General features: G+C 40.8%; 1 protein-coding gene across 1 annotated transcript in view; it reads right to left on the bottom strand.

The window, feature by feature from the left end:
- The window catches only part of WDR49 (WD repeat domain 49), a 148,998-nt gene that overhangs the window by 99,977 nt on the left and 23,410 nt on the right, over positions 1-25,611 (bottom strand). The window contains exons 3-6 of the mRNA XM_087725297.1: positions 23,034-23,477; positions 22,693-22,869; positions 20,196-20,370; positions 4,536-4,703 (exon numbers count right to left, since the gene is read on the bottom strand). Coding sequence (XP_087581423.1) covers positions 4,536-4,703; positions 20,196-20,370; positions 22,693-22,869; positions 23,034-23,477 — 964 coding nt within the window. The remainder of the gene's footprint in view (positions 1-4,535; positions 4,704-20,195; positions 20,371-22,692; positions 22,870-23,033; positions 23,478-25,611) is intronic.

Below are 25,611 nucleotides of genomic sequence, written 5' to 3'. Positions count from 1 at the left end.
TCCCTGAAGCTGAGCTTCCAGTTTCTGGCATGCATGCCTGTACGAAGACCAGCTGGCTCAGCTTCCTGGCATATGCATGCTCTTCCAGTTTCCAGCACTTCCACATATGCAAAGACCAGCCAGCTGGAACGCAGAAGAGCAACAGGTAACAGCTGGCATGCCTGGAGAGATGGCTCTGTATGCCACTTCTGGCACATGTGCCATAGGTTTGCCATCACAGCTTTAGGCCATTGGCTTTATAATGTCCACCTAGTCTTTCCATCTAGCCCAGTGGTTCCCAAACTTGGCAACTTTAAGACTTGTGGACTTCAACTCCCAGAGCTGGCTGGAGAATTCTGGGAGTTGAAGTCCAGAAGTCTTAAAGTTGCCAAGTTTGGGAACTACTGATCTAGCCCATAGGTTCTCAAGCAAGAACCTGCCACACCACACACAACACTCACTTTTTTTAGTGTCACCTTTTCTATTCTCTTGCAACAGAAAGAAAACACCTTTCTCTCTATGAAGGATATCAGGATCCCTTTCCTTCCTTCAGAATGAATCTAGGAGTAGAAGCAATCTCTAAACAGGAGAAGGACTATTGACCAATATACACATATTGGTCCCTTGGCATGCATCACCTTAATAAGATGCTAATCTATGGCAATAAAATTTATGACTAGATTCTTAGAAAATAAATCAACCTTGAATGATCCATCCATATGCCACTGGCAAACCACCAGAACAAGTAATCTAGCAATGGAGAAATACTTGCCAAATATTTTTCTTCCTGTTAGAGCACAATTACACAATACCACCAAAATAAACTGGTTCAACCATTAGTTTTTCATCTACTAGGGAACTGAAGCTTTTCCAAAAAGTGTTTGGTTCCTCTAGCCAATTTTCCTCCCATTCATGACAGACTGCCATTTGAAATTCTTATACTCATTAAACCAGTTCAAACATGAAATAATACAGGATACATCTACCTTTGTGACTTTAATAACTTTGATAAAGAGGAAATATTTCCACTAGCAGCAAGGGTGTCTACAATATTGCTATCTTACAAAGGTCTTTTCAGGCCCGTCTGAACTCTATTCTACAATTGGATTATTCTAGTATTTCAGGCTTTGTTTCCATCTAGCTTTTCTGTCAGTTATAACTTGATCAGAACACGCTTTATTCTAGTTTGATTCTTCTTCACCCTGCCCAGCCTCCTTGCTAGTTCTTTGTGGTGTTTTCTTCATTGGTTTTCACCTCAATCCAATTCATGTCAAGTTCCCTTTATTTCACTTTGTGTACCCGTACTGCTCTGTATCCAGAGCTCAATTCTGTATGACTTTTTTTTAAGTGTCAAGCTTAAAATGTCTTCTCTCTGTATATGAACTTTTCAGTATATTCCTTTAAAAAAAAATATCTGAGTACTGAGGCAAAAACAGAAAAGCTATGGATCACAGAAGTGATAGTGGGACATCTGTACAAGAAGGGTTGATATATTATTTTTACAGGAAGTGCAGCCATCTTTATAAAGAGATTAGGAAGAAATTGTTGGGCGAAATGTCCATCTGGGTTCAGTTTCAAACGGGGAGAAAGACACTGGAAACATGGAAGCTGTTTGGAAAAATGTTTTAATGATGGACAGGACCACATGGTTTGGGCAATCAAAGCACACTTTGTGTGCTTTGCAATTTGACTATAAATTGCAGAACATGAAAAAATTACTAAGAAACACTGGGAAACCAGTTCAGGGGCATGGCCAGCCTGGGTTGCTGCTGGTTCTGCAACCCAGGCCAAAATACCGCTACCGGTTCACCTGAACTGGTGCAAACCAGTAGCAACCCACCTCTGGTGAGGGTATTTGCTTATGAGTAGACCTAGCTATCTCTTTATGTCTTAAGTGCTGACATGTCAGAGGTGGGTTCTTACCAGTTTGCACCTATTTGGTAGAACCGGTTCGTCAAATCTACCGAACCGGTTAGAAGAGGTTCCACCAGTGGACCCAGAAAGCAGGCCACACCTACAGAAGAGGTTCCAAAAAATTTTGAAACCCACCACTGGACCTTGGATATGATTATTCTATACTAACATGCTCATATTTATAAAACTCAGTGCCTCTGTGAAAGGTAAGGATGACTACTGCATTTGTGGTGCAATCAGAACATTGCGTGTGTTGAAGTTGTTTTAATGCAAACCAAAGATGCCTTTTAAAAAACAAATTTACATCATATTCTTATGCATGCCAGTGTTGTGTGTGAGGTAATTTAAGGTGGTTCTGACAAGTGTCGTCGGCATCTTCATATCCGGTCACATGGGTGGCAAGCCACTCCCATCCAGTCACATGGACGGCAAGCCACTCCCACAAAGGAGGCCACACCCACAGAGTAGGTTCGAACAATTTTTGAAACCCACCACTGTGACATGCGCTGTGGGCTATTGGGGAGGGTAGGGGCTATTAAGAGTGAGTCTGCTTCCTGCCTTAAAAAAAACATGTTTGTCCAGGGAGGCATAATATTCTTTTTTCTGCCTTTTTAACATTTCCTAGAATATTTCATTCTTATAGGAGAGGGGTGGGTGCTAACTTCCTACAGCAGAATTCCAAAAGCTCCCACAGAAACTTGGTTTGCCGAATTCTTCAGCAATCTTGAATATACTGTATTTATATTCTATCTTGAATATATTTATTTAGGATTTTTTTTGCATTTGTCATACAAAAGGCCAGAGATATATAACTCTAAGAAGCAACCATCGCTCAGTAAACGTCATGTTTTACAACTTCACAGAGATTTATTGAACTTTTCTGAGTGGAATCCAAACCCAGGAAATGAGTGAATGATTTTATACTGCTTTCCATATATGATAAACACAAATAATGTTGCCACCATTAGCAGAGCTAGAGATTTTAGGAAGGCAGATGAATTTTAGACAGCTCTGTCTTACTTGGGAAGGAGCACACTTTTGTTGTGGAAATGAATAGTGATTTTAAATGGTTTTAAAAATATAATTAACATTTGGCGTTAGCACTGTGCCAACACTTGACTTGTAGCTTAATAGAGATTTTCTTCCTACCAGCAGAGACATCCTCAACAGAGGTGGTGATGACCAAAAGCTTCAAGATTTTGAAGTACCACAATCCAAGCCTTGGTTTTGTACATGCATGTAATATTAAAGCACATACAAAATAATTGGGCCTTAAATCATGACCATCTTGGGAATTTTGATTCCTTCTGCAGAGACCACTGTCTAGCAAAACATGTTGTTCTTGAGAGATTATAAACTCAAAATGGTCCAGAATTTCCTTGCTGGTGTGTTGAGCTAACTAGATAGCTGGAAGTTACTTCTAACTTGAAACAGTCCAATGGGAAGAGATTCCCAAGAATGTCTTCCATTGGGATTTAACTACAACAAGGACAACCAGGAAGAAAGCAGATCATCGGAGAAGTAGCTGCATAGTGAAAGACTGTTTAACTCAAGCCATCTCATTTCTTTTTTTCTTTTTTCTCTTACTTTATTTATTTATTTATTTGTCCGTCCATCCATCCATCCATCCATCCATCCATCCATCCATCCATCCATCCATCCATCCATCCATCCATCCATCTATCTATCTATCTATCTATCTATCTATCTATCTATCTATCTATCTATCTCCTATGCCTCCGATCTTGCCAAGAAATTCTAGGCGGCTTACAGTCATATGATTAAAATATGATGTAAAATGTTAAACAATAAATAAAAGTCATACATTTAAAAATTCAGTTAACCAAGATGGGAGTGCTTGAACCTCAGATTCCATCCAAGAAAATTTCTCTGGAATTTTTTTTCTCCTTTGATATAAGCTTCAAAAGCAAATTTTCATTCATGAAACAGAATGGCAGCTAATAGAAAAAAATGCAGGTTTTTTTCCTAAGTGTCAGTCTTTATGTATGTACTGTCAGGCCTGCACCGGTTCCTTTAAGAATCTTTGGTCTGCCACACTCTTATTAAGGGGGGGGGGGGATTAGCAAAGGGTAGAATGTGTTGTTTTCAAAATAAGAAATTCTTTCCTAGAAGTTCAAGGTCATCTTTTGTCTTCCAAACCTGAACACCTGAACGGAAGCAGTTAGGTGTGGGCGCCAGCGTGGAAGAAGAAGATTGGACCATGTGATGGATTGTGGGTGTGGGGGCAAGATCATGAACTTTTAACTAGGTGGGATTCTGATTAACTTCCAGAGTCGGAATCGCATAGCTCTATGCCAACATGTCTGCTTTATTAAATTGGAACTTTAAGCATAGTTTTGGCTTCGACTCTGATTTAATTTTACATGGTATTTGGAAAGCTTACATGTACACAATTGACTGTTTCCTATAAAATCTTCTTTTTTAAAGGAGGAACCGAAGGCAACCAAGGTCAAGATCAATGGGACCCAACATGCTCTTGTCAATGCAGATCCCAACCAGAGTATAACTGAACTTTTCTATCTACTGTCATGCCCTGAATTTTTATATTTCACCCTTTTCTATTATTTTAATTGATCCATTACATTTTATAACAATGTTGAAATCAGGAGGAATATACATACCTATTAAATTAAGCCTGGAATGAAAGTCAAAAGTATTGACCCCTTGGTCAATATGGAAAGCTGTCATTGTTAGGCAAGGACTTAATTTTTCCCTCCAGGCCAGTGCCAAAGTCTTTGAGCTACTGGTGGTAACAGACAAGAATGCATCTAAAGATGAGCTGTACAAAACTGAAATAGGACAGAGGGGACATTAGAATTAAGTTCTGCCAAAGCAACAGTTCTTACCTTGAGCTGAGTCAGTTGTGGTCACTCAACTATTGCTGGTTTACTTAGTATTGGATGCTTGAGACATTAGGGCATTTTTAACTTTTAGATGAGTTCCTTCATAAATCCATCCATCCCATTCATTTCCATATTCATATGTAGATTTCTGTAAGAAGCCTTGTACACTTAGCAATACCTTGTATGCAGATATATATTTAAGTTGAGATGTAGAGGGGAGGGTATGGCTAGATCTATGAATGTGTTTATGCAGGTGTGGATGTATTTCAATTTCCATGGCAGCTCACTTATAAGTAATTCTTTCAAAATATGTAAATGCAATATTACATTTTTAAAAGCATTTTGAACATATTTCTAAAAGCATTTTATTTTAAAATGTGCACTTGAGGCACAGCACTCAGAAAAAACATTATTTTCCCAAGTATACAGCACTATAGTCAAAGAGCTAAAATCAAGGAAACTGTTTAGAACATTAGTTACTGATGTAGGAGGCCTGGATCCTTGTAAACAACATGACATTTAAAAGGTAGGTGGATGTTATCCTAAAAAATTACTCCCTCCTTGAAAGGCAGTAATTTTGTACCATTTTTGATGACCCAATTGCTTATGTCAGTTCTGGATTCTTATTCCATATACAATATGGTTATTATTGCTTTTTATCAGACTTTGAAAATATATTTAGGCATAATAAAGTTCAAGACTAGTGAAGAACTTAATGTCACCTTCTTGAATAAATACTTCAGTTGTTATTCCTTTTTCACTGAATGGGTAGCTTTGTTTCTTGAATAAGAATTCCCAATTATCTCTTTCTTGGTTAATATACAGTAAAAACTCTAAATGAACAACATATTTAACTTGATTACTGAATTAACCTATCTTCCCAATTTGTGAAATAGAATAGAATAGAATTCTTTAATGGCCAAGTGTGATTGGACACACAAGGAATTTGTCTTTAGTGCATATGTTCTCAGTGTACATAAAAGAAAAGATACATTCATCAAGAATCATAGGGTACCACACTTCATGATAGTCATAGGGTACGAATAAATCAAATCATATTAGGAAACCATCAGTATAAATCGTAAGGATACAAGCAACAGTTACAGTCATAGGTAGGAGGAGTTGGGTGATAGGAATGATGAGAATATTAATAGTAGTGCAGACTTCGTAAATATTTTCATTCATTTCATTCATTTTTCATTTACTTTATTTGTATGCCGCCCTTTTCCCTGAGGGGACTCAGGGCGGCTCACAATTCGGGGGGAGGGAAGGACAAAACACGTTACATACATGAAAACAATACATCGTTAAAAAATGCAACAGTCATACTATTCGGGTGGGGTTGAAGTCTTTAGCCCCAGGCCTGTCGGGACAGCCAGGTTTTAAGGGCTACGCGGAAGGTCTGGAGGGTGGTGAGGGTACGAATCTCCACGGGGAGTTCGTTCCAGAGGGTCAGAGCAGCCACCGAGAAGGCTCTCCTCCGGGTAGTTGCCAGTCGACATTGACCGGCTGATGAAATTCGGAGGAGGCCTAATCTATGGGATCTTATTGGCCTAGTGGAGGTAATTGGCAGTAGGCGGTCTCTCAAATAGTTTGACAGTGTTGAGGGAAATATTTGTTTAGCATTTAAAATAATGCTCTAATGAAATGAGAGGTTGTCAACTCTCGAAATGATTCTAGCTGAAGCCATATTTTCCCTGCTTAGTTTCTTAGTTGCTATACTTATGGGGAGGGAGAGGAATGTAAAACATTTTCCTTCAAAGTGCAAGACATAACAATGATAAGGCTCCTGAGAAGGGAGGCCAGATCAACATGCCCTAGCAACTGGCAGGAGGGAGTGCTGAGAAGTTCATCACCGTTGGCTAATGTAACCTGGGTACAAGGTAAAGACATAGCTCCATTCTTTTTACCCCCTATGTTTATTCTCGAATGAAAGGAAGTCTTGGTAGGTCCAAATTGTTTTTTTTTCTTTCAGAGCTGCAAGCTCTTCCAGAAATCTTGGCATAACCTTTTTGAGAATGGTAAGGTAAAAATATTCTTGTTGAACTTAATTCCTGGGCCATTGCATTCATGCTGTTTTCTAGCAATTATGATTGCTATCACTTATTTGGGGGATTTTATTCCTTATGTTTAATTTTTTAAACAGGTCAACAGCCCTGCTTAACCTGCAAGATCAGCAAAGATCAGCTAGATGCTGCCACCTGGTGTGACTTAGTGAAGATCAACAACTGGCTTCACACCAGCTATTTATTACTTGATCATGAAGGCTATGAAGCAGAGATGCACCATCCTGCTTTCTGATTAATAAGGTTTATTGTATATTCTAAATATTAGAAAAATTGTTACTACAGCAGAAAAGCAACAATCGCCAATTACAAGCACACATGTATAAACACACATACAGGTGGAATTAGCCAGTTTCCTCTTTCTCTCATCTCTTCTCAGGAACAAAACTTCCATTTCCTTTTCAAAGAGCCGAGGTGGTGCAGTGGTTAAATGCAGCACTGCAGGCTACTTCAGCTGACTGCAGTTCTGCAGTTCGGCTGTTCAAATCTCACCGGCTCAGGGTTGACTCAGCCTTCCATCCTTCCGAGGTGGGTAAAATGAGAACTCGGATTGTTGTTGGGGGCAATATGCTGACTCTGTAAACCGCTTAGAGAGGGCTGAAAGTCCTATGAAGCGGTATATAAGTCTAACTGCTATTGCTATTGCTATTGCTAAACCAGTATGTCCTAACAGTCTAATAGCCAGGAATAGCCAATACTCCAGAAGATACTGAAGGATTTTCACAGACTTGAACATTGGGCACTATCTAACAAAATGAAATTCAATGATGAAAAAAGTAAGGTTCTACATTTAGGCAAGAAAAAAAAATGCACAGGTACAGTATAGGTGGTCAATAGTAGTAACTGTGAGAGGGATCTTGGAGTCCTAGTGGACAACCATTTAAATATGAGCCAGCTGTGTGCAGCAGCTGCCAAAAAAGCCAATACAATTCTAGGCTGCATAAAGGGATAGAATCAAGATCACATGAAGTGTTAATACTGCTTTATATTGCCTTGGTAAGGCCACACTTGAAATACTTTATCTAATTTTGGTCTCCACGATGTAAAAAAGATGTGGAGACTCTAGAAAGAGTGCAGAGAAGAGCAACAAAGATGATTAGGGGACTGGAGGCTAAAACATATGAAGAACAGTTGCACGAACTGGGTATGTCTAGTTTAATTAAAAGAAGGACTAGGAGAGACATGATAGCAGTCTTCCAATATCTCAGGAGCTGCCACAAAGAAGAGGGAGTCAAGCTATTCTCCAAAGCACCTGAGGGTAGGACAAGAAGCAATGGGTGGAAACTAACAAAACTAACCAACTTAGATAGAACTAAGGAGAAATTTCCTCACAGATAGAACAATTAATCAGTGGAACATCTTGCCTCCAGGAGTTGTAAATGCTCCAACACTAGAAGTTTTTAAGAAGATGTTGGATAACCATTTGTCTGAAGAGGTGTAGGGTTTCCTGCCTAAGCAGGGAGTTGGACTAGAAGACCTCCAAGGTCCCTTCCAACTCTGTTATCCCACTCTAAGGATTGATCATCTCTCTGTTTGAGAGGTGGTTGATATCTGTGCATTGTTCTTATAATGGTCTCAGGCCATCTGTGCCCTCACAGGACCCATATACATCTCCACATTCAATGCATAATTTATCAGGCTTTTAACATTCTAATGCTAATACAGATTTTTAAAATGCTTTGTAGCAAGTCTACAAAAGGACAGGCAAAACCAGTTTGTAAGTATCCTGTGATGAATCTAGCTTCTGCTCCCACTGGAGTCAATGAAAGATATGTTAGAGCAGCCAGATAAAATCTTCATGAACATGAATGCTAGACAAACCTTGCCTACAAATTAGCCTGTTGGTGAATGAAAAGTACAGACATCCTTCTGCTGAGGACGGTTAGTAGCCAATTTGAAATGAATTTCCTCAACTCCTTGGATGTACCTTGGAGTTTTAAGATTTAAAAAATGTTCCATGTTTTTTTCCACAACATTTGTCATTTTTCATCTGAAATATCTGAATATATACAGTATGTATGTATGTATGTATGTATGTATGTATGTATGTATGTATGTATGTATATGTATATGTATATGTATATGTATATGTATATGTATATGTATATGTATATGTATATGTATATGTATATGTATATGTATATGTATATGTATATGTATATGTATATGTATATGTATATGTATATGTAGAGATAGAGACAGAGACAGAGACAGAGACAGAGACAGAGACAGAGACAGATAGATAGATAGATAGATAGATAGATAGATAGATAGATAGATAGATAGATAGAGAGATAGAGATAGAGATAGAGATAGAGATAGAGAGAGAGAGAGAGAGAGAGATAGAGAGATAGAGAGATAGAGAGATTAGATGATATAGATATAGATATAGATATAGATATAGATATAGAGATAGAGATAGAGAAAGATAGAGATAGAGATAGAGATAGAGATAGAGATAGAGATAGAGATAGAGATAGAGATAGAGATAGAGATAGAGATAGAGATATAGATATAGATATAGATATAGATATAGATATAGATATAGATATAGATATAGATATAGATATAGATAGATATAGATATAGATATAGATATAGATATAGATATAGATATAGATATAGATATAGATATAGATATAGATATAGATATAGATATAGATATAGATATAGATATAGATATAGATATAGATATAGATATAGATATAGATATAGATGATATAGATATAGATATAGATGTTTTTGTAGATTTTCACGGGTATAGGTATGCTGGTGTTGTTGTTGCTTTAGTCCGGAAACAGCAGCCTGAAGATGGTGAGTGAGACCTCACTGAAACTTTGCCAAGACAATGTCAATCTTACATGGGAAAAGACCCGAATACAACAAGACCATACACAACACACACACACACACACACACACATATTATACACAGTATATCACAGAAGTGAGTACATCCCCTCACATTTTGTAAATATTTATATCTTTTCATGTGACAACACTGAAGAAATGACACTTGGCTACAATGTAAAGTAGTGAGTATACAGCTTGTATCACAGTGTGAATGTGCTGTCCCCTCAAAATAATGATAATTTCATTATTATAATTTCAGCAATCTGAGAAACGCATAGGTGGTATGTTCATATATTGCATTTTTTATGTGCTCAAAGGCAAACAATTGAAGGCCATCCTTAAAAAGCCTACTAGGTTGAAAGGTTCCAAATAAATCTCTGAAATTCAAAGTTGTTATACCTCTGCAAGAATGAAACATTAAAATAAACATATTTGCTACCAGAAAATGTAAGTATTTGGGAAATAGATTTGTAATATGCTTCTAAAATGTTTGCTTGGCAATTTATGTGGTGAAATAGAATTTCTTTTTTAAAAAAATTAAGGGAATACTTTAGCAATACAGGAGGCCTTGAGGACTTTTATGAGAATAAAATATATGTTATGAGCCAACTAATCTTTACAATTCTACTTGTTGCTGACTAAATTAAGCTGTAAATCAACCTCCTTGGATGATGTCTGAGTAGGAAAGGTGATGTCGGAGCAATTTTTGCATCAAGAGCAAGCATGATAAATTAAAATGCTCTGCTGCCTGAAGAAAAGATGAACAAATTAAACAGCAGAAAAGTATGTTCTTAAAGAATGATAAAATCAGAATTGGAAATAGATGTGAAGGTTATTAATTGAACGAATTTGAGTGGAGAAAATGCATAACTAGGTAATTCATAAGATACGAATATCTACCTCCAGCAATGGAGACCTCTTCCTTGTAATAGCTAGCATATAAAATAACAATAGCACTTAGATTATATACCGCTTCATAGTGCTTTACAGCCCTCTGTAAGTGGTTTACATAGTCAGCATATTTCCCCCAACAATCTGGGTCCTCAGTTTACTGACCTTAGAAGGAAGGAAGGCTGAGCCTGGGGAGATTTGAACTGGCAAATTGCAAGCAACCAGCAGTCAGCAGAAATACCCTGCAGTACTACACTCTAACCACTGTGCCAGCACAGTTCTTAAAAATGTTATTTTTTTAAAGAATTCTTTAAAATTCCTCCAGGCGTCAAAGGTATCTTGAAACAGATCTGGATCATAGAAGGAAAAGGACACAGGCACTTGTCCTCCCAATTTTGTTGATAGCCCATCCTATTGTGGGAAAAATGTCCACTTTCAATGGGGAGCAAAAGCAATAGACTAGACTAGACTAGACTAGACTAGACTAGACTAGAATAGAATAGAATAGAATAGAATAGAATAGAATAACAGAGTTGGAAGGATCATGGAGGTCTTCTAGTTCAACCTCCTGCTTAGGCAAGAAACACTACATCACTTCAGACAAATGGTTATCCAACATCTTCTTAAAGACTTCCAGTGTTGGAGCATTCACAACTTCTGGAGGCAAGCTGTTCCACTGATTAATTGTATTTTGTATTTGTATTCGTATTTTATTAAGATTTATAGGCCGCCCTTTTCCCTGAGGGGACTCAGGGTGGCTTACAATCATTAGGGAGGGGGTGCAGTTCAAAATAAACAATATGTGAACAAAATAAAGTAATAAAAACACAACTTGCATTCAACATTCAACTCTCGGGTGGGGCAAATTAAAGACTTATTCCCAGGCCTGTTGGGAGAGCCAGGTCTTGAGGGCTGCGCGGAAGGCCTGGACGGTGGTGAGGGTGCGTATCTCGACGGGGAGATCGTTCCACAGGGTCGGAGCTGCAACAGAAAAGGCTCTCCTCCGTGTAGTCGCCAGTCGACATTGACTGGCAGATGGGATTCGGAGGAGGCCCAGTCTGTGGGATCTTATCGGTCGGAGGGAGGTAATCGGCAGAAGGCGGTCTCTCAAGTACTCAGATCCACTACCATGAAGGGCTTTAAAGATGGTCAACAGCACCCTGAAGCGCACCCGGAGATCAACAGGTAGCCAGTGCAGCTCGCGGAGGATGGGTGTTATGTGGGCGCACCGTGGTGCGCCCACTATCACTCGCACGGCCGCATTCTGAACTAACTGCAGTCGCCGGATGCACTTCAAGGGCAGCCCCATGTAGAGCACATTGCAGTATTCCAGCCTAGAGATCACAAGGGCTCGAGTGACTGTTGTGAGAGCCTCCCGATTCAGGTAGGGTCGTAACTGGCGGACCAGGCGAACCTGGGCAAATGCCCCCCTGGTCACAGCCGACAGATGATGATCGAGAGTCAGCTGTGGATCCAGGAGGACTCCTAAGTTACGAACCCTATCTGAGGGGTATAAAATTTGACCCCCCCAGCCTGATAGATGGAACATTAGCCAAATTGTTGGGAGGGAAACACAACAGCCGCTCAGTCTTGTCCGGGTTGAGTACCAGTTTGTTAGTGCTCATCCAGTTCTTAACGGCCTCCAGACCCTGGTTCATCACGTTCACCGCTTCATTGAGTTGGCACGGGGCGGACAGATACAATTGCGTATCGTCCGCATATTGATGGTATTTTATCCCGTGCCTCCGAATGATCTCGCCCAGCGGTTTCATGTATATGTTAAATAGTAGGGGGGATAAGACCGAACCCTGCGGCACCCCATATTTTAGGGGCCTCAGGGACAATCTCTGCCCCCCCACCAACACCGACTGCGACCTGTCCGAGAGGTAGAAGGAGAACCACTGCAAAACAGTGCCTCCCACCCCCACCTCCCGCAGTCGTCGCAGAAGGATACCATGGTCGATGGTATCGAAAGCCGCCGAGAGGTCAAGGAGAACCAGGATGGACGCATGGCCTCCATCTCTGGCCCTCCAGAGATCATCAGTCAATGCGACCAAAGCGGTTTCTGTGCTGTAACCGGGTCTGAAGCCGGACTGGAAGGGGTCAAGGTAGCTAGCTTCATCCAAGGCCCGTTGAAGCTGGAAGGCCACCACCTTCTCAACAACCTTCCCAACAAAAAGAAGGTTGGAGACAGGACAGTAGTTATTTAAAATGGCTGGATCCAAGGATGGTTTCTTCAGGAGGGGTCTCACCACCGCCGTTTTAAGTGCGGCGGGGAAGTGCCCCTCCCGAAGGGAGGCGGTTATGACTGCCTGGATCCAGCCACGTGTCACCTCACTGCTGTTGGCAACCAGCCAGGAGGGACACGGGTCCAGAATACAGGTGGAGGCACTCACAGCTCGAATGGCCTTGTCCACATCCCCAGAGGCAACATCCTGAAACTCAACCCAGAGATGGTTTGCCAAGTGATCCTCTTGTGTCCCGGCTGGATCTGCAGCGGTGGAGTCCAAGTCCGACCGAAACCGAGCAACTTTGTCCACTAAGAATTGGGCATAATCCTCAGCTCTACCCTGCAAGGGTTCCCCCGTATCCCTCCTATTTAGGAGGGAACGGGTTATCCTAAACAGGGCGGCTGGGCGGGACTCAGCGGACGCAACCAAGGTGGCAATATGAGATCTTTTTGCTGCCCTAAGTGCCCTGATGTAATCCTTGGTGCAAGTTGTTAATAGTGCTCGGTTCGACTCGGACGTATCGGACCTCCACAAGTGCTCTAGGCGTCTCCTCCAGCGCTTCTTCTCCCGGAGCTCCTCGGTGAACCAAGGGGGTCTCTGGGATCCGCTGACCCGGAGGGGATGTAGTGGCGCAATCCGGTCAAGAGACTCCGATGCCGCCGAGTACCAGGCAGCAGCCAGAGTCTCCGCCGAACTGTGGGCGAGAGTATCAGGAATAACCCCAAGCTCCGTCTGGAACCTCAAGGGGTCCATCAGTCGCCTGGGGCGGAACCACCTGGTCGGTTCCTCCTCCCTACGGTGGGGGTTTGGCCTCCGGAAGTCAAGCCTCAGTAGGCAGTGGTCTGACCACGACAGGGGTATGGTCTCATTTCCCCTCAGACCAAGATCACACATCCACTGCTCCGAGAGAAATACGAGGTCGAGCATGTGACCCGCCGAGTGGGTTGGGCCCCGAATTACCTGGGTCAAGCCCATGGCTGTCATGGAAGCCATGAACTCCTGCGCCCCATCAGAGTGTTCACCGAGCGATGGCAAATTGAAGTCCCCCAGAACCATAAGCCTGGGGAACTCAATTGCCAGCTCGGCTACTGACTCGAGGAGCGAGGGGAGGGCTGCTGCAACGCAGTTGGGAGGCAGGTACGTTAGCAGCAGACCCACTTGACCCTTGAGGTCCAACTTCACCAGCAGAGTCTCACACCTGACAAGCTCCGGAGCAGGGACCCTACGAGGTACTAGAGACTCCCGGATAACAATAGCCACACCGCCACCCCTTCCCTGGGCTCTCGGCTGATGAAGCACCTGAAATACTTCTGGGCACATCTCTACAAGGGGGACTCCTCCTTCTGTGCCCAGCCAGGTTTCAGTAATACATGCCAGGTCTGCCCTCTCGTCAGAAATTAAGTCCCGGACGAGGGGAGCCTTGTGTTCTAACTCTCAGGAAATTTCTCCTTAGTTCTAAGTTGCTTCTCTCCTTGATTAGTTTCCACCCATTGCTTCTTGACCTGCTCTCGGGTGTTTGGTCTCTGACATTTCAGTGGAAGTTCACAGGGGAATTCTATCTGGGATAAGAAGATACAAGGGCACAACAAGGAAGAGGGGAAAATAGGAGTTGCAGCAGTGAAGGTCAAGATGAGACTGGGGTGTTCTTGTTGTTCTTGTTTAATATGACTGTTTTTATACTATTTTAAGAGCTGAAATGGCACAGTAGTTAGAATGCAGTATTGCAGGCTCTGTTCACTGCCAGCAGTTCAATCCTGACTAGCTCAAGGTTGATACAAACTTCCATCCTTCCCAGATCGATAAATTGGGGGCCCAGATTATTGGGGGCAATATGTGTAAATTGCTTAGAGAGAGTCATTTAGTAAAATAGAATAGATATATATATAGAATAGATATAGATGAAACCAAGGATATTGGTATGCATAAACTTCAGTGGTCACTGGACTCCTCACCTAAGGACTGCAGAAGAGCCCCAAGCAAATCAAGGTTACAGTTGATATATGTTTGTGTCAAGATACTGAGGATTTAATTGCTGCTTCATTGCAGCTATGGTATAACTCTTTTAAGACTCTGATGGGAGGTCCACACATGTCTATATATATAGGTGGTCATTAGAGGGTGTTTCTCCTTCTCGTAGTGTATTTTCATTTCTCTCCTTGTGTTCATAGTTGTGTGGTAAGGGATTTTAATCTCCATGTGTATGTTTGTATATATTTTGTATATAAACCACTATTAGGCTTTGTGTGCTTTGTGCTGTGTTTTGCTCCTGGGTTTATCTCATAATAATAGTCACCCTGCCAAAATTCTGACAGTTTGAGTTGTTGCACTATTTTCCCATTGTGATGGAACTACAGTCAGGGGTGGGATTGAGTCAATTTGCAAAACTTTGGGAGAATCGGTTGTTAAGTTTTCAAGCAGTTTGGTGACCTGGTTGTTGGAAGAAATCATCAGGGCAGAGAACCAGCTGTTAAATTATTTGAATCCCACCACTGACTACAGTTCTCAGAATGCAAATGAAACCTCCACTTTTGTTCATTTGAAATATTTAAGAGTAGAATAAGGTGGCCAGGTTCCAACCTGGAGATCTCTCACTGAAGTATTTGATGGCACATGAATCCAGGTGGTGGTTGTGGACCTATTTTCGCCCACTCAGTCCCACTTCTCTGCTTATTACAACACCTGGAATGAGAATCTAAGTGTGCCATAACAAGCAGGTAAGGGAAATGAGTAGCAGGACAGAGCAGAACAGATGCTGTGGTTGTCTTTTCTTAAACTGTACTATGGGATTTGAAAGATCCAACAGATGTCTCCAGGTTGCAACTTGACAAGCTAACGTTGAAATGAAAGTTTGAAATTTTGCATTAATGGGGACACTTTTATGGCAGAAAGGGGAGTGATTCCTCTCTGTGGACTAGACATTTATTAATTATTCAGATCTGAATAATTTATGTCATTTATAGAAAATGCTTTATTGTTTTAGAATTTAAAGAGCTTCTTCATACTATGAAGTATTTCAGAGACCATTGTTATCATCTTCAAGTTTTGGTTTAAAAGTGAGCAAGTGCTGGAGTTTAAAAAGAATAAGAAAGAAAGAAAGAAAGAAAGAAAGAAAGAAAGAAAGAAAGAAAGAAAGAAAGAAAGAAAGAAAGAAAGAAAGAAAGAAAGAAAGAAAAAGAATATAAGGTAAAGGTTCCCCTCTCACATATATGCTAGTCGTTCCTGACTCTAGGGAGTGGTGCTCATCTCCATTTCTAAGCCGAGGAGCCAGCACTGTCCGAAGATGTCTCCATGGTCATGTGGCTGGAATGACTAAACACCGAAGGCATACGGAACGCTGTTACCTTCCCACCAAAGGTAGTCCCTACTTTTCTACATGCATTTTTACATGCTTTCGAACTGCTAGGTTGGCAGAAGCTGGGACAAGTAACAGGAGCTCACTCTGTTACATGCTCTAGGAATTCAAACTGCAAAACTGCCGACCTTTCTGATCAACAAGCTCAGTGTCTTAGCCATTGAGGCACCGCATCCACTAAAAAAGAATATAAGACTACTGAAAAAAAAAGAAGTAGTCAAGTTTGATGGTACACCTTCATTCTGGAGGTGGAATCCTCCTTTTCTCTAACTTTAAGTTATTTCCACCTTTGATTTGAAATTCTGAAGGATATGATGATAATTGATACATGGGGCAAAAAGCTTTAAATGTTTATAAAAGACAGGTCCTTCATAGCACTCCACCTCAGAGAAAACAATTGTTAAATTTTCCCTCTGCTTCCCAAATCTATCACCTTTCCTCCACCCTCAAAAGGCATCACACAAAAAAGGCAGGACTTGGAGTACAATTCTATCTCTGTCACCTTCTGTATGTTGACCTGCCCTGTGGAGATCAAAGTCCCAGAAGGCTTCAAATGAAAGGCCAATATCTCTTTATCCAGGTAAGTCTGGAATGTCTCTTTGTCCTTCATTTCTGGCAGTTTTCTTTTCTTTTCTTTTTTATAATTTTTTATTTTTATTACACAGACAACACATACAGACAACAATAAAAAAACCAAAACAAACAAAAAACAAAAAAGCATCATCACATACAGCATGTCGTTTGGTTACAGGTGTTTTAACATCCATATTCTCGAATAACATTTACCATCACAGATTTTTCATCTAGTATAACTAAATACCTCACTTTCATTGTACAGTATATGTACAATTACGATTAGTATTATTTTTTTCCCAATAGGTCATAGCTCCCTTACATTCTTGATTATCTATTTGATAACAGTATACCTTTATATAATCCCCATGTGAAAGAAATTTTTTTTACCAACCATTTATATTTCTATATCGCTATTTTCCATTATACATAATTCCACCAATCAACTATCAGGTATGCTTATGTTCATTGTTATCCTTGTGCCTCATACCTTCAAACATAAATCTTATTCCTTCATTTTTCAACAAACTATTCTAAATAGTCTCTCTCTCTCTCCCTCTCTCTCTCTCTCTCTCTCTCTCTCTCTCTCTCTCTCTCTCTATCTATCTATCTATCTATTTATCTATCTATATATTAGTGTCACAACCCCTGGTAAGCCCCAATTATGGGAGGAAGCTAACTGCTTCCAACATCTGTCAATCGGCTCGTCACAAGAGTCCATCATGACAGAAACCCAATATTTTTACTGTTGCCTTTTGTTATATTTGTGTTATTATTTGTGCTGATAAATAAATAAAGGGAGACTAGTATAGATCTATTTCAAGCTATTTAGCTCTCATCAGCTAGCCACAACCCTTACTGGGTTGTGACACTAATATATACCTTCTTCCCTGGCTTCAGCTGATAAGGAGGAGACCTGTGGCTTGATGGCTAAGACGTTTGCCTAAGATGCAATACAGCACAGGTTCGAATCCCAGTAAGGGTGTGGCTATCTGATGAGAGCTAAATAGCTTGAAATAGATCTATACTAGTCTCCCTTTATTTATTTATCAGCACAAATAATCTCTCACACACACACACACACACACACACACACACACACACACACACACACACACACACACACACACACACACACACACACACACACACACACACACACACACACACACATATATATATATATATATATATATATATATATATATATATATATAATGTTATATTTGTGCTGATAAATAAATAAAGGGAGACTAGTATAGATCTATTTCAAGCTATTTAGCTCTCATCAGCTAGCATACCCTTGCTGGGAATCGAACCTGTGCTCTATTGTTAACCATTGATATATATATATATATTGATATATATATATATATATATATATATATATATATATATATATATATATATATGTGTGTGTGTGTGTGTGTGTGTGTGTGTGTGTGTGTGTGTGTGTGTGTGTGTGTGTGTGTGTGTGTGTGTGTACATACATACATACATACATTTTTAATTATATCATTGTAATATGTTCTTAAGGTTATATATTATATCACCAATCCTCTATCAAGTATACATAAAATCGTTGTTATCCTTATCCTTTTTAAAGCAAAAAATTCTAAAGCATTCAATTCATAGATGTATCAGTTTTTCATTATATCGTTGTTACTCTATTTCACAGCATGATTGTGTTATCATTTAACTCCTTCAATTAAAACATGAGTAAAACATTTTTCATTTCCAAGTTTTTTCCTCCAGCCACTGATAAAACAAGTCTGGCAGTTTTCTTATAGTCTTCCGTTTAAGACCTTCCTGTAGCACTTTCTGAGAAAGTATAGCTCAGATTTACTTTAAAAGTAAACCTAGCTCCTTGCAAACTTTATGTAGATTCATAAGCTTTGCAAAGTCACTGTCATTGTTCCGAGTAACGGGAAGTCAGGACTCTGACAATTTGTTCAGGTTCAAGAAACCCTTTATTGAGTACATCATATCAGCACTTAGAAAGGTGAAGCCATCTCTAAGCTATTCCTGGCCACAGGACCTCCCCACCTCCCTATGTCTCTCAGGTCACATGGACCAATCAGTCCAGGTTCACACTCAACTTTGACAGGTGTCCATTGACATGACCTTGGTTCTCATGCTGGCTGGCCAGCTGAGACACCACATTCCTGAGTCCTCACCATATTCTATCCCCGCCCCCTTCTACTTCAACCAAGAGATGAAGTAGAAGTCAGCATGGCTTCAACTGAAGTCATTTTTTAGATTGACAGTCAAACCTAGCTATTGCTCAGCTGGGTAGTACCAGAACATCCCAAGGTTGTAATCTAAGTTTGAAAAGCTTACCCTCTAAGGCCATGTTGGTGAACCTATGGCATGCATGCCACAGATAGCACACAGAGCCCTCTGCAGGCACATGAGACCTCACCCAGCTGAGCTCCACTACACATGTGCACATCCCTCCCACCAGCCAGTTGATTTTCGGGTCTCTGCTGTGCATGCAGGAGATACACTTGCATGATGGGGGGGGGGAGTCAGGGAATCGGGGGGGTCAGGAGGTCAGTCCATTTTTGGTCCCAGGAGGCTTCAGGGAAGCGTGCTAGGCCAAACCTGAGCACAGAGGGGGGTGCAGCACCCACCCCCAGCAGTCTGTGTTTGGTCCCAGGAAGCTTCAGGGAGGCCTGCTAGGTCTAAAATGGAGCATGGGGGTGGTGTGCATGCACGGGGGGGTCATGGGGGGTCATACAGAGGAAAGCAGGGGGCATGCAGGCATGCACAGGAGAGGTGGGTCACAATGCATTGTGGGTGGGGGGCAACTATGCAATTTCAGCACATGAGGACAAAAAGGTTAGCCATCACTGCTCTAAGGTAAGATCCCCCCTCCTATTCTTCTGCAACAGCCTGAAAACCTGGCTCTTCTGGTTAGCCTGGGGACCAAATGGGGGGGGGGGGGAGATTCCAAACTGGAGGGAGTTGCTAGATTGATAGCAGATTCCACCTCCCCTCTCCCTTGCTCTCTGCTCTCCACCCATCCACCTTTTTGGTTAGCATATTGATATATTTATTCTAATTGTGTTCCTTTGTCATTGTTTATTTATTCTTTTATAATATTATTTCTGTTTCGTTTACACACACCTTTCATTTTTCTCCCTTTTTGTTATTGTAAGCCACCTAGAAAAGCCATGGGATGAGACAAATTTAAATTTGTCAAATAAATAAATTTAACAAATAAATAAAACATATGCGAAGGCAATGACAAATCACTTCTCCACTGTAACCCAGGAAACTGCATTGATGGATAGGTTGCCCTTGACTTGAGGACATGGCTTATATTTAATAGGGCTTAGGAGATATAGATATATTTGCCATTTAAAAGCAGGTTTTCATCAATTCGATATTCATTCTAACGTCACAAAATATGAGAAAGCTAATACACAGGATTAAAAGAAAACATTCTTTTATTACTCTTCAAATATGTACCTTGCTTAATCCATTCTTTATTATGGATTTTGTGTCTTAAGGTGTGGCAGCATGTGTGATATCCAGAAATCAACTCCTGCCAATTAATTGTCACTGTCACATTTTCATCTTCAAGAGAACTTGGAGGCCGTTCAAACAATGAAATTAGGGCTGCATTGAAGACAATTGCTTGGACCTATACAAAAAGAATTGATTCAATTTTTAAACCATTTCTAAACATTTCAATGCAACCCATTACCAATGTCACACAAATACCTTTCTTTTGCTAGAAATTCATAATTGGTAGGCATTTAAATTTCATCACCATAGCTATGACTAGTTTATTGTTATAGTAGTTATTATTATTATAAGGGACATGGTGGGTCAGTGGCTAAGACGCTGAGCTTATCGATCAGAAAGGTTGGCAGTTCAAATCCCTAGTGCCATATAACGGAGTGAGCTCCGGTTACTTGTCCCAGCTTCTGCCAACCTAGCAGATCGAAAGCATGTAAAATGCAAGTAGAAAAATAGGGACTATCTTTGGTGGCAAGGTAACAGTGTTCCATGTGCCTTCGGCGTTGAGTCATGCCAGCCACACAACCACAGAGACATCTTTTGGACAGTGCTGATTCTTCAGAGTCAGCACTGCCCCCTACAGTTGGAAACAACTAGCACATATGTGCAAGAGGAACTACTTTAATACTGTCTACTTTAACAAGAGCCTGAATATGGAAGTTGACCCAATTTTGTCAAAGAATGTCAGCAAATACTTGGGAAACTCAAATTAAATTTTTGCAGCTCAAGAGCAGGAGTAATAAGAAACAATTGAGTTGAATGTGCATTTGGTTTGGAAAAGAAGAACCCCTAAACAATAAAATTGTGAAGGAACTATTTCAAAATATGTATGAGGCCCTCAAGAGGTGACATCCAACCTCTGCTTAAAAATCTCTAAGGCAAGAAAGCCTATATTATAGCTCACTGGAAGATCGAATGGGTTGCATGCAAACATACTTCAGTTCAGTTTCTAGTTTCTCCAGGTAGGACGAGATGGAGCATAGATCTAGAGAAATTTAGAGAGATCTAGGGAGCTATTATGGTTTATGACAGTGTTTCTCAACCTTGGCGACTTTAAGTCCTGTGGACTTCAACTCCCAGAATTCCCCAGCCAGCTGTGCTGGCTGGGGGATTCTGGGAGTTGAAGTCCACAGGACTTAAAGTTGCCAAGGTTGAGAAACACTGGTTTATGATTTAAAGTGTTGAACTATGGCTGACCATATCCAAGTTCAAATCCATGTTCAACCGTGGAACTCACTGAGCCCATATCACGAGGTCACCTCAAATCTTCAGTTGGATCCACCAAGTTTGGTTAGCTTCATACCTTCCAAGCCAAGGGTGTCAAACTCGATTTCATTGAGGGCCGCATCACAGAGTTGTGTTTGATCTCAGGGGGCTGGAATGGGTGTGGCCAGGGTGGGCATGGCCAACTTGATGTCACTCATGTTGGGGGTGCCTATAGCCCAAGTGCTCTGCCAGTGAAAACAGAGCTCCTGAGCTCCATTTTCAGCTGGGATGGCCTCCTGCATCCCTCTGCCAGCTAAAACAGAGCCCATGCAAGCTCTGTTTTTGCTGGCAGAGGCACTGCAGGCCGGACTGTTGCTGTTTCCAGGGAGGTCCCCTGGGCCAGATCTAAGTGGCCTGCAGACCAGATCTGCCCCGCAGGCCTTACGTTTGACACACCTGTTCAAAACAATCTTGTTTCCAGGCTTTTCTTATATCAAACCCTACTGCAACGTGCTCTACATGGGGCAGCCCTTGAAGAGCATTCGGAGACTTCAGCTTGTCCAGAATGCAGCCACGCGAGCGATCGTGGGTGCACCTCGGTACACCCACGTCACACCTATCCTCCGCGAGTTGCACTGGCTGCCTATTGGTCTTCGGATACGCTTCAAGGTGCTAGTCGTCACTTATAAAGCCCTTCATGGTATTGGACCTGGGTACTTGAGAGACCGCTTGCTGCCAATTACCTCCAACAGACCGATTAGATCCCACAGATTAGGCCTCCTCCGAATTCCATCCACTGGCCAATGCCGATTGGCTACCACCCGGAGGAGGGCCTTCTCTGTGGCTGCTCCGGCCCTCTGGAACGAGCTCCCTGTGGAGATTCGGACCCTCACCACCCTCCAGGCTTTCCGCAAAGCCCTTAAAACCTGGCTGTTCCGACAGGCCTGGGGCTGATGAGTTCTTGTCCCCGCTCAAATGGTGTGGCTGTTGACTGTTTTTAAATTGTGGTATTGTTTTGTCCGTGTCTTTTTTTCCTGTTTGTATCCCCCCCCCCCCCGACTTGGTTTGTGAGCCGCCCTGAGTCCCTCTGGGAATAGGGCGGCATAGAAATACAATAAATTCAATTCAATTCAAAGGGAGTTTTGTCTGGTTTGTACAATGAAACTGTTAGCACTGAATGTGTAGCATTACAAGATTACATTTCACAACATAATTCTACATGTTATGCCATACTTGCCTGTCCACAGACATCTCCCAGGGTCAGAATAGCTTCATTTCCATCATGAGGGTTATACCAATAGTGCATGCAAGTCACTGTTCCCTCAAAGCCTTGAAGCCTGTATTGACACGAGAACCCTTTTTTGAAATTTAACTCTGCAAAAAGGATCTCTTTGTTTGTAAATGCAACAGCTACCTAAAGGGTGAGAGAAGGAGTGGGGGACAGGAAAAAGGAGGGGAAAAAAAGAATATTCCTTGAGAACCACCATTCTTGGATCACCAGTCAGTTATTTTTATTATTATATTATTCACCGCCCCCTCAAAAAATTGTGCTTCATTTCCATCCGTTCATCAACCTACCTTGTTAACGTTTGGTAAGGCAACCAGAGAGGTCACCCAGAGGTCTTTGGGTTTCACAGCTTCTGTGGTGATTTGCACCATCTTTTGTAACTTTAAACTTTCTCCCCAGACACCAAGCAATCCATTTCTGCTCACAGTCAAGTATTTGCTGGGGTGTTTGAAACATATCACATTCTGAATGACATCTTTATGTATGGTTGGGAGAAAACGGAGATCTTTCCATTGGGGAACAACCGACATCTTGGTTCGTTCATCTCTTTCATATAGCTCAAGAAGCACAAAGGAAGTCAATTTATCCCAATCGATAAGGCCATCCCGGATCAAATCTATCTTATCAAAAAGCTCACCGTATTCCTCCTTAGTGCCTTGCTTAATTGTTGCAGACATTGTATTGACAAATGATTCTCGAGACATCAGACCCCTGTTTCCACTGGATTCTGAGGACTTGTAAGAAGTAAGAAACAGAGTTTAAAGTTTGATACATTTTGTTTAAAAATCAGTAACTCGGCAATTTTTTACTGGACAATTTTCATAAGTCTTCATTGAAAGCCGCCATGTATTTATAGGGACATCAAGCAATATGAAAATTGTATATGAACATACTCCAGACTGGAACAGCTTCAGGGACTGGCACAACTAAGAGGCTACTGTTGACCCACTATAGCTGGTCTTACTGTTAGGTGGAATGAAGTAATCATTCTGATAAATTGAGCGAAAGACATGGGAGCAATATTTTATTTAGGTATTTATTTAAAAAAATGTATACGAGGGATGACCATCTTCTGTACCATAATTCTGGGTTGTGCACAACTTGATTGGTTCAGTGCTTCTGAAGCTAGCCTGTTACTTCAAATTTAGTGCCAAATGTTTTCCTAGAGGCAGTGTTGAAAAATGGTTATTGCCCATTCAACTGGCATGTGTATTCAAAATGTCACATGTGCGGGTCAATCTTGCAATGCAGACTACAGAGGAAGCAAAGCCTGATACACCATTTTTAATTTATTGTAAGGTTACAATTTTAAAAACCTTCTAAGTCTTCTAAGCACATTTTACCCTCTCCCCCATTGTCGTTACAGCTCAAGAAAGTAGGGAGAGTACCTTCTGAGCCGCTTGTCTCTCCCACATTCCTGCAGTGAGCTAAGTTGTCTGATCATTCCCTTGGCTACCATCCTTCTCCATCTCTGAAGATCCATCCCACATGTTAAGTGAGTCCAGCTATATGGTTGCACAATTTAATATTTTGAGTACTTTGGCTGCACAGTATTAACATTGCATTAACATTGCTATGGTAATTATTTGAGTTTTTGGATTAGATCATTATACTATTAATTATTGTTGGTTACTCAGAGGTCAAAAGTAGAGGTAAGTAGTTATATTAAATCAAATAAATAAATAGAAATAATAGATTTGGTTGAATATTTTTAAGGCATGGGCACCATATCCTGGAAGATGATCCTCTACAATATGTATTGACTCAGAAATAAGTTCTGCTTAGTTCTATGGAGATTCTCAGTCATCCAGATGACTGCAAGGAATATAAATCCTTCCATTCTCTACTATTCATTTAGAACTGAAGAAGCTTCTTGGATGAGAAGCGAAATGTCTTCAAGCAAAAACAAAGAAAGTCCAATTCCCTTTTGAAAAATCACCTTCAGGATAATTCTGCTAAACTCAGCATATCTGATTTTTTCCAACAAGGAAAGGAATGATTTTTGACAGTAGATTTTCTACTTAGTATGGAAATAACCTCATACTATATGAATGATTAGGAACAACTCCAAGCTCAGCTTTGCAGCTACATAAAAATAATTGTTGACTTGGCAAAATAAGTTATGTAGCTCAGTTTATTTTCCTTATGAAAGAGTTATGTTTAATACTCCAAGTACCTAAGGCCTCAAACTCATTTGATATGCTAAAAAGCTATCAAAATAATCATTTGAAATCACTCAGGAGGAAATCTCTTTATGCTATTTAATAATCACCCAATCCAATCTTCCCTAAAGACACATTAAAAAAAACCCTTCCCTGAGTTTTCTCATATCCATAGATAGAAATATAATAGCAAGAGCAGAAGAAATGCTGTTTTAGATTGTTTTAAAAATCTTCTCTGTTCATTCCAATGAATTAACTGAGCAGAAAACAACAAGAACAAGAATAAAAATCAACCCAATTTTTATACATAGAGAAAGAAGCCACTATTTGAAGCCTAGTCCCAAGAGAAATTTGAGGAAAATCAAGTTTAATTAATTATAGTGCTAGTACTTCAGTGCTACTGATTTCATTGGTCTTCCATCTAGGACATTAATGGAGCAATGTTTTAGAAGTTACCGTAAATTAAATTCCGCTTGCCCTCTCAAGTACTCTGCATATTTTCTAAAAGTAGACAGAACTTGGACTGAATCAGCCTGTGTTCAGCTTTGTCTGAAGTAAGGTTTACAGGGTGTTGTTGTTGTTGTTGTTGTTTTTTAGCAAAGCAGCAGCATCATTATCAGTGACTGTGTTTGGTGTATGTTTGTTTGTGGTTGAGTTAATATAAAGGGTATGTTTTGCAGGATGTATTGAGGGATGGAAGCAGCCA

The sequence above is a fragment of the Thamnophis sirtalis genome, unplaced genomic scaffold, assembly GCF_051295495.1.
Source record: "Thamnophis sirtalis isolate CommonGarterSnake01/CBP01778 unplaced genomic scaffold, rThaSir2_p1.2 scaffold_11, whole genome shotgun sequence".
Taxonomy (NCBI): Eukaryota; Metazoa; Chordata; class Lepidosauria; order Squamata; family Natricidae; genus Thamnophis; species Thamnophis sirtalis.
Note: the sequence above shows the minus strand (reverse complement) of the source record. Positions and strands in the feature narration are given on the sequence as shown.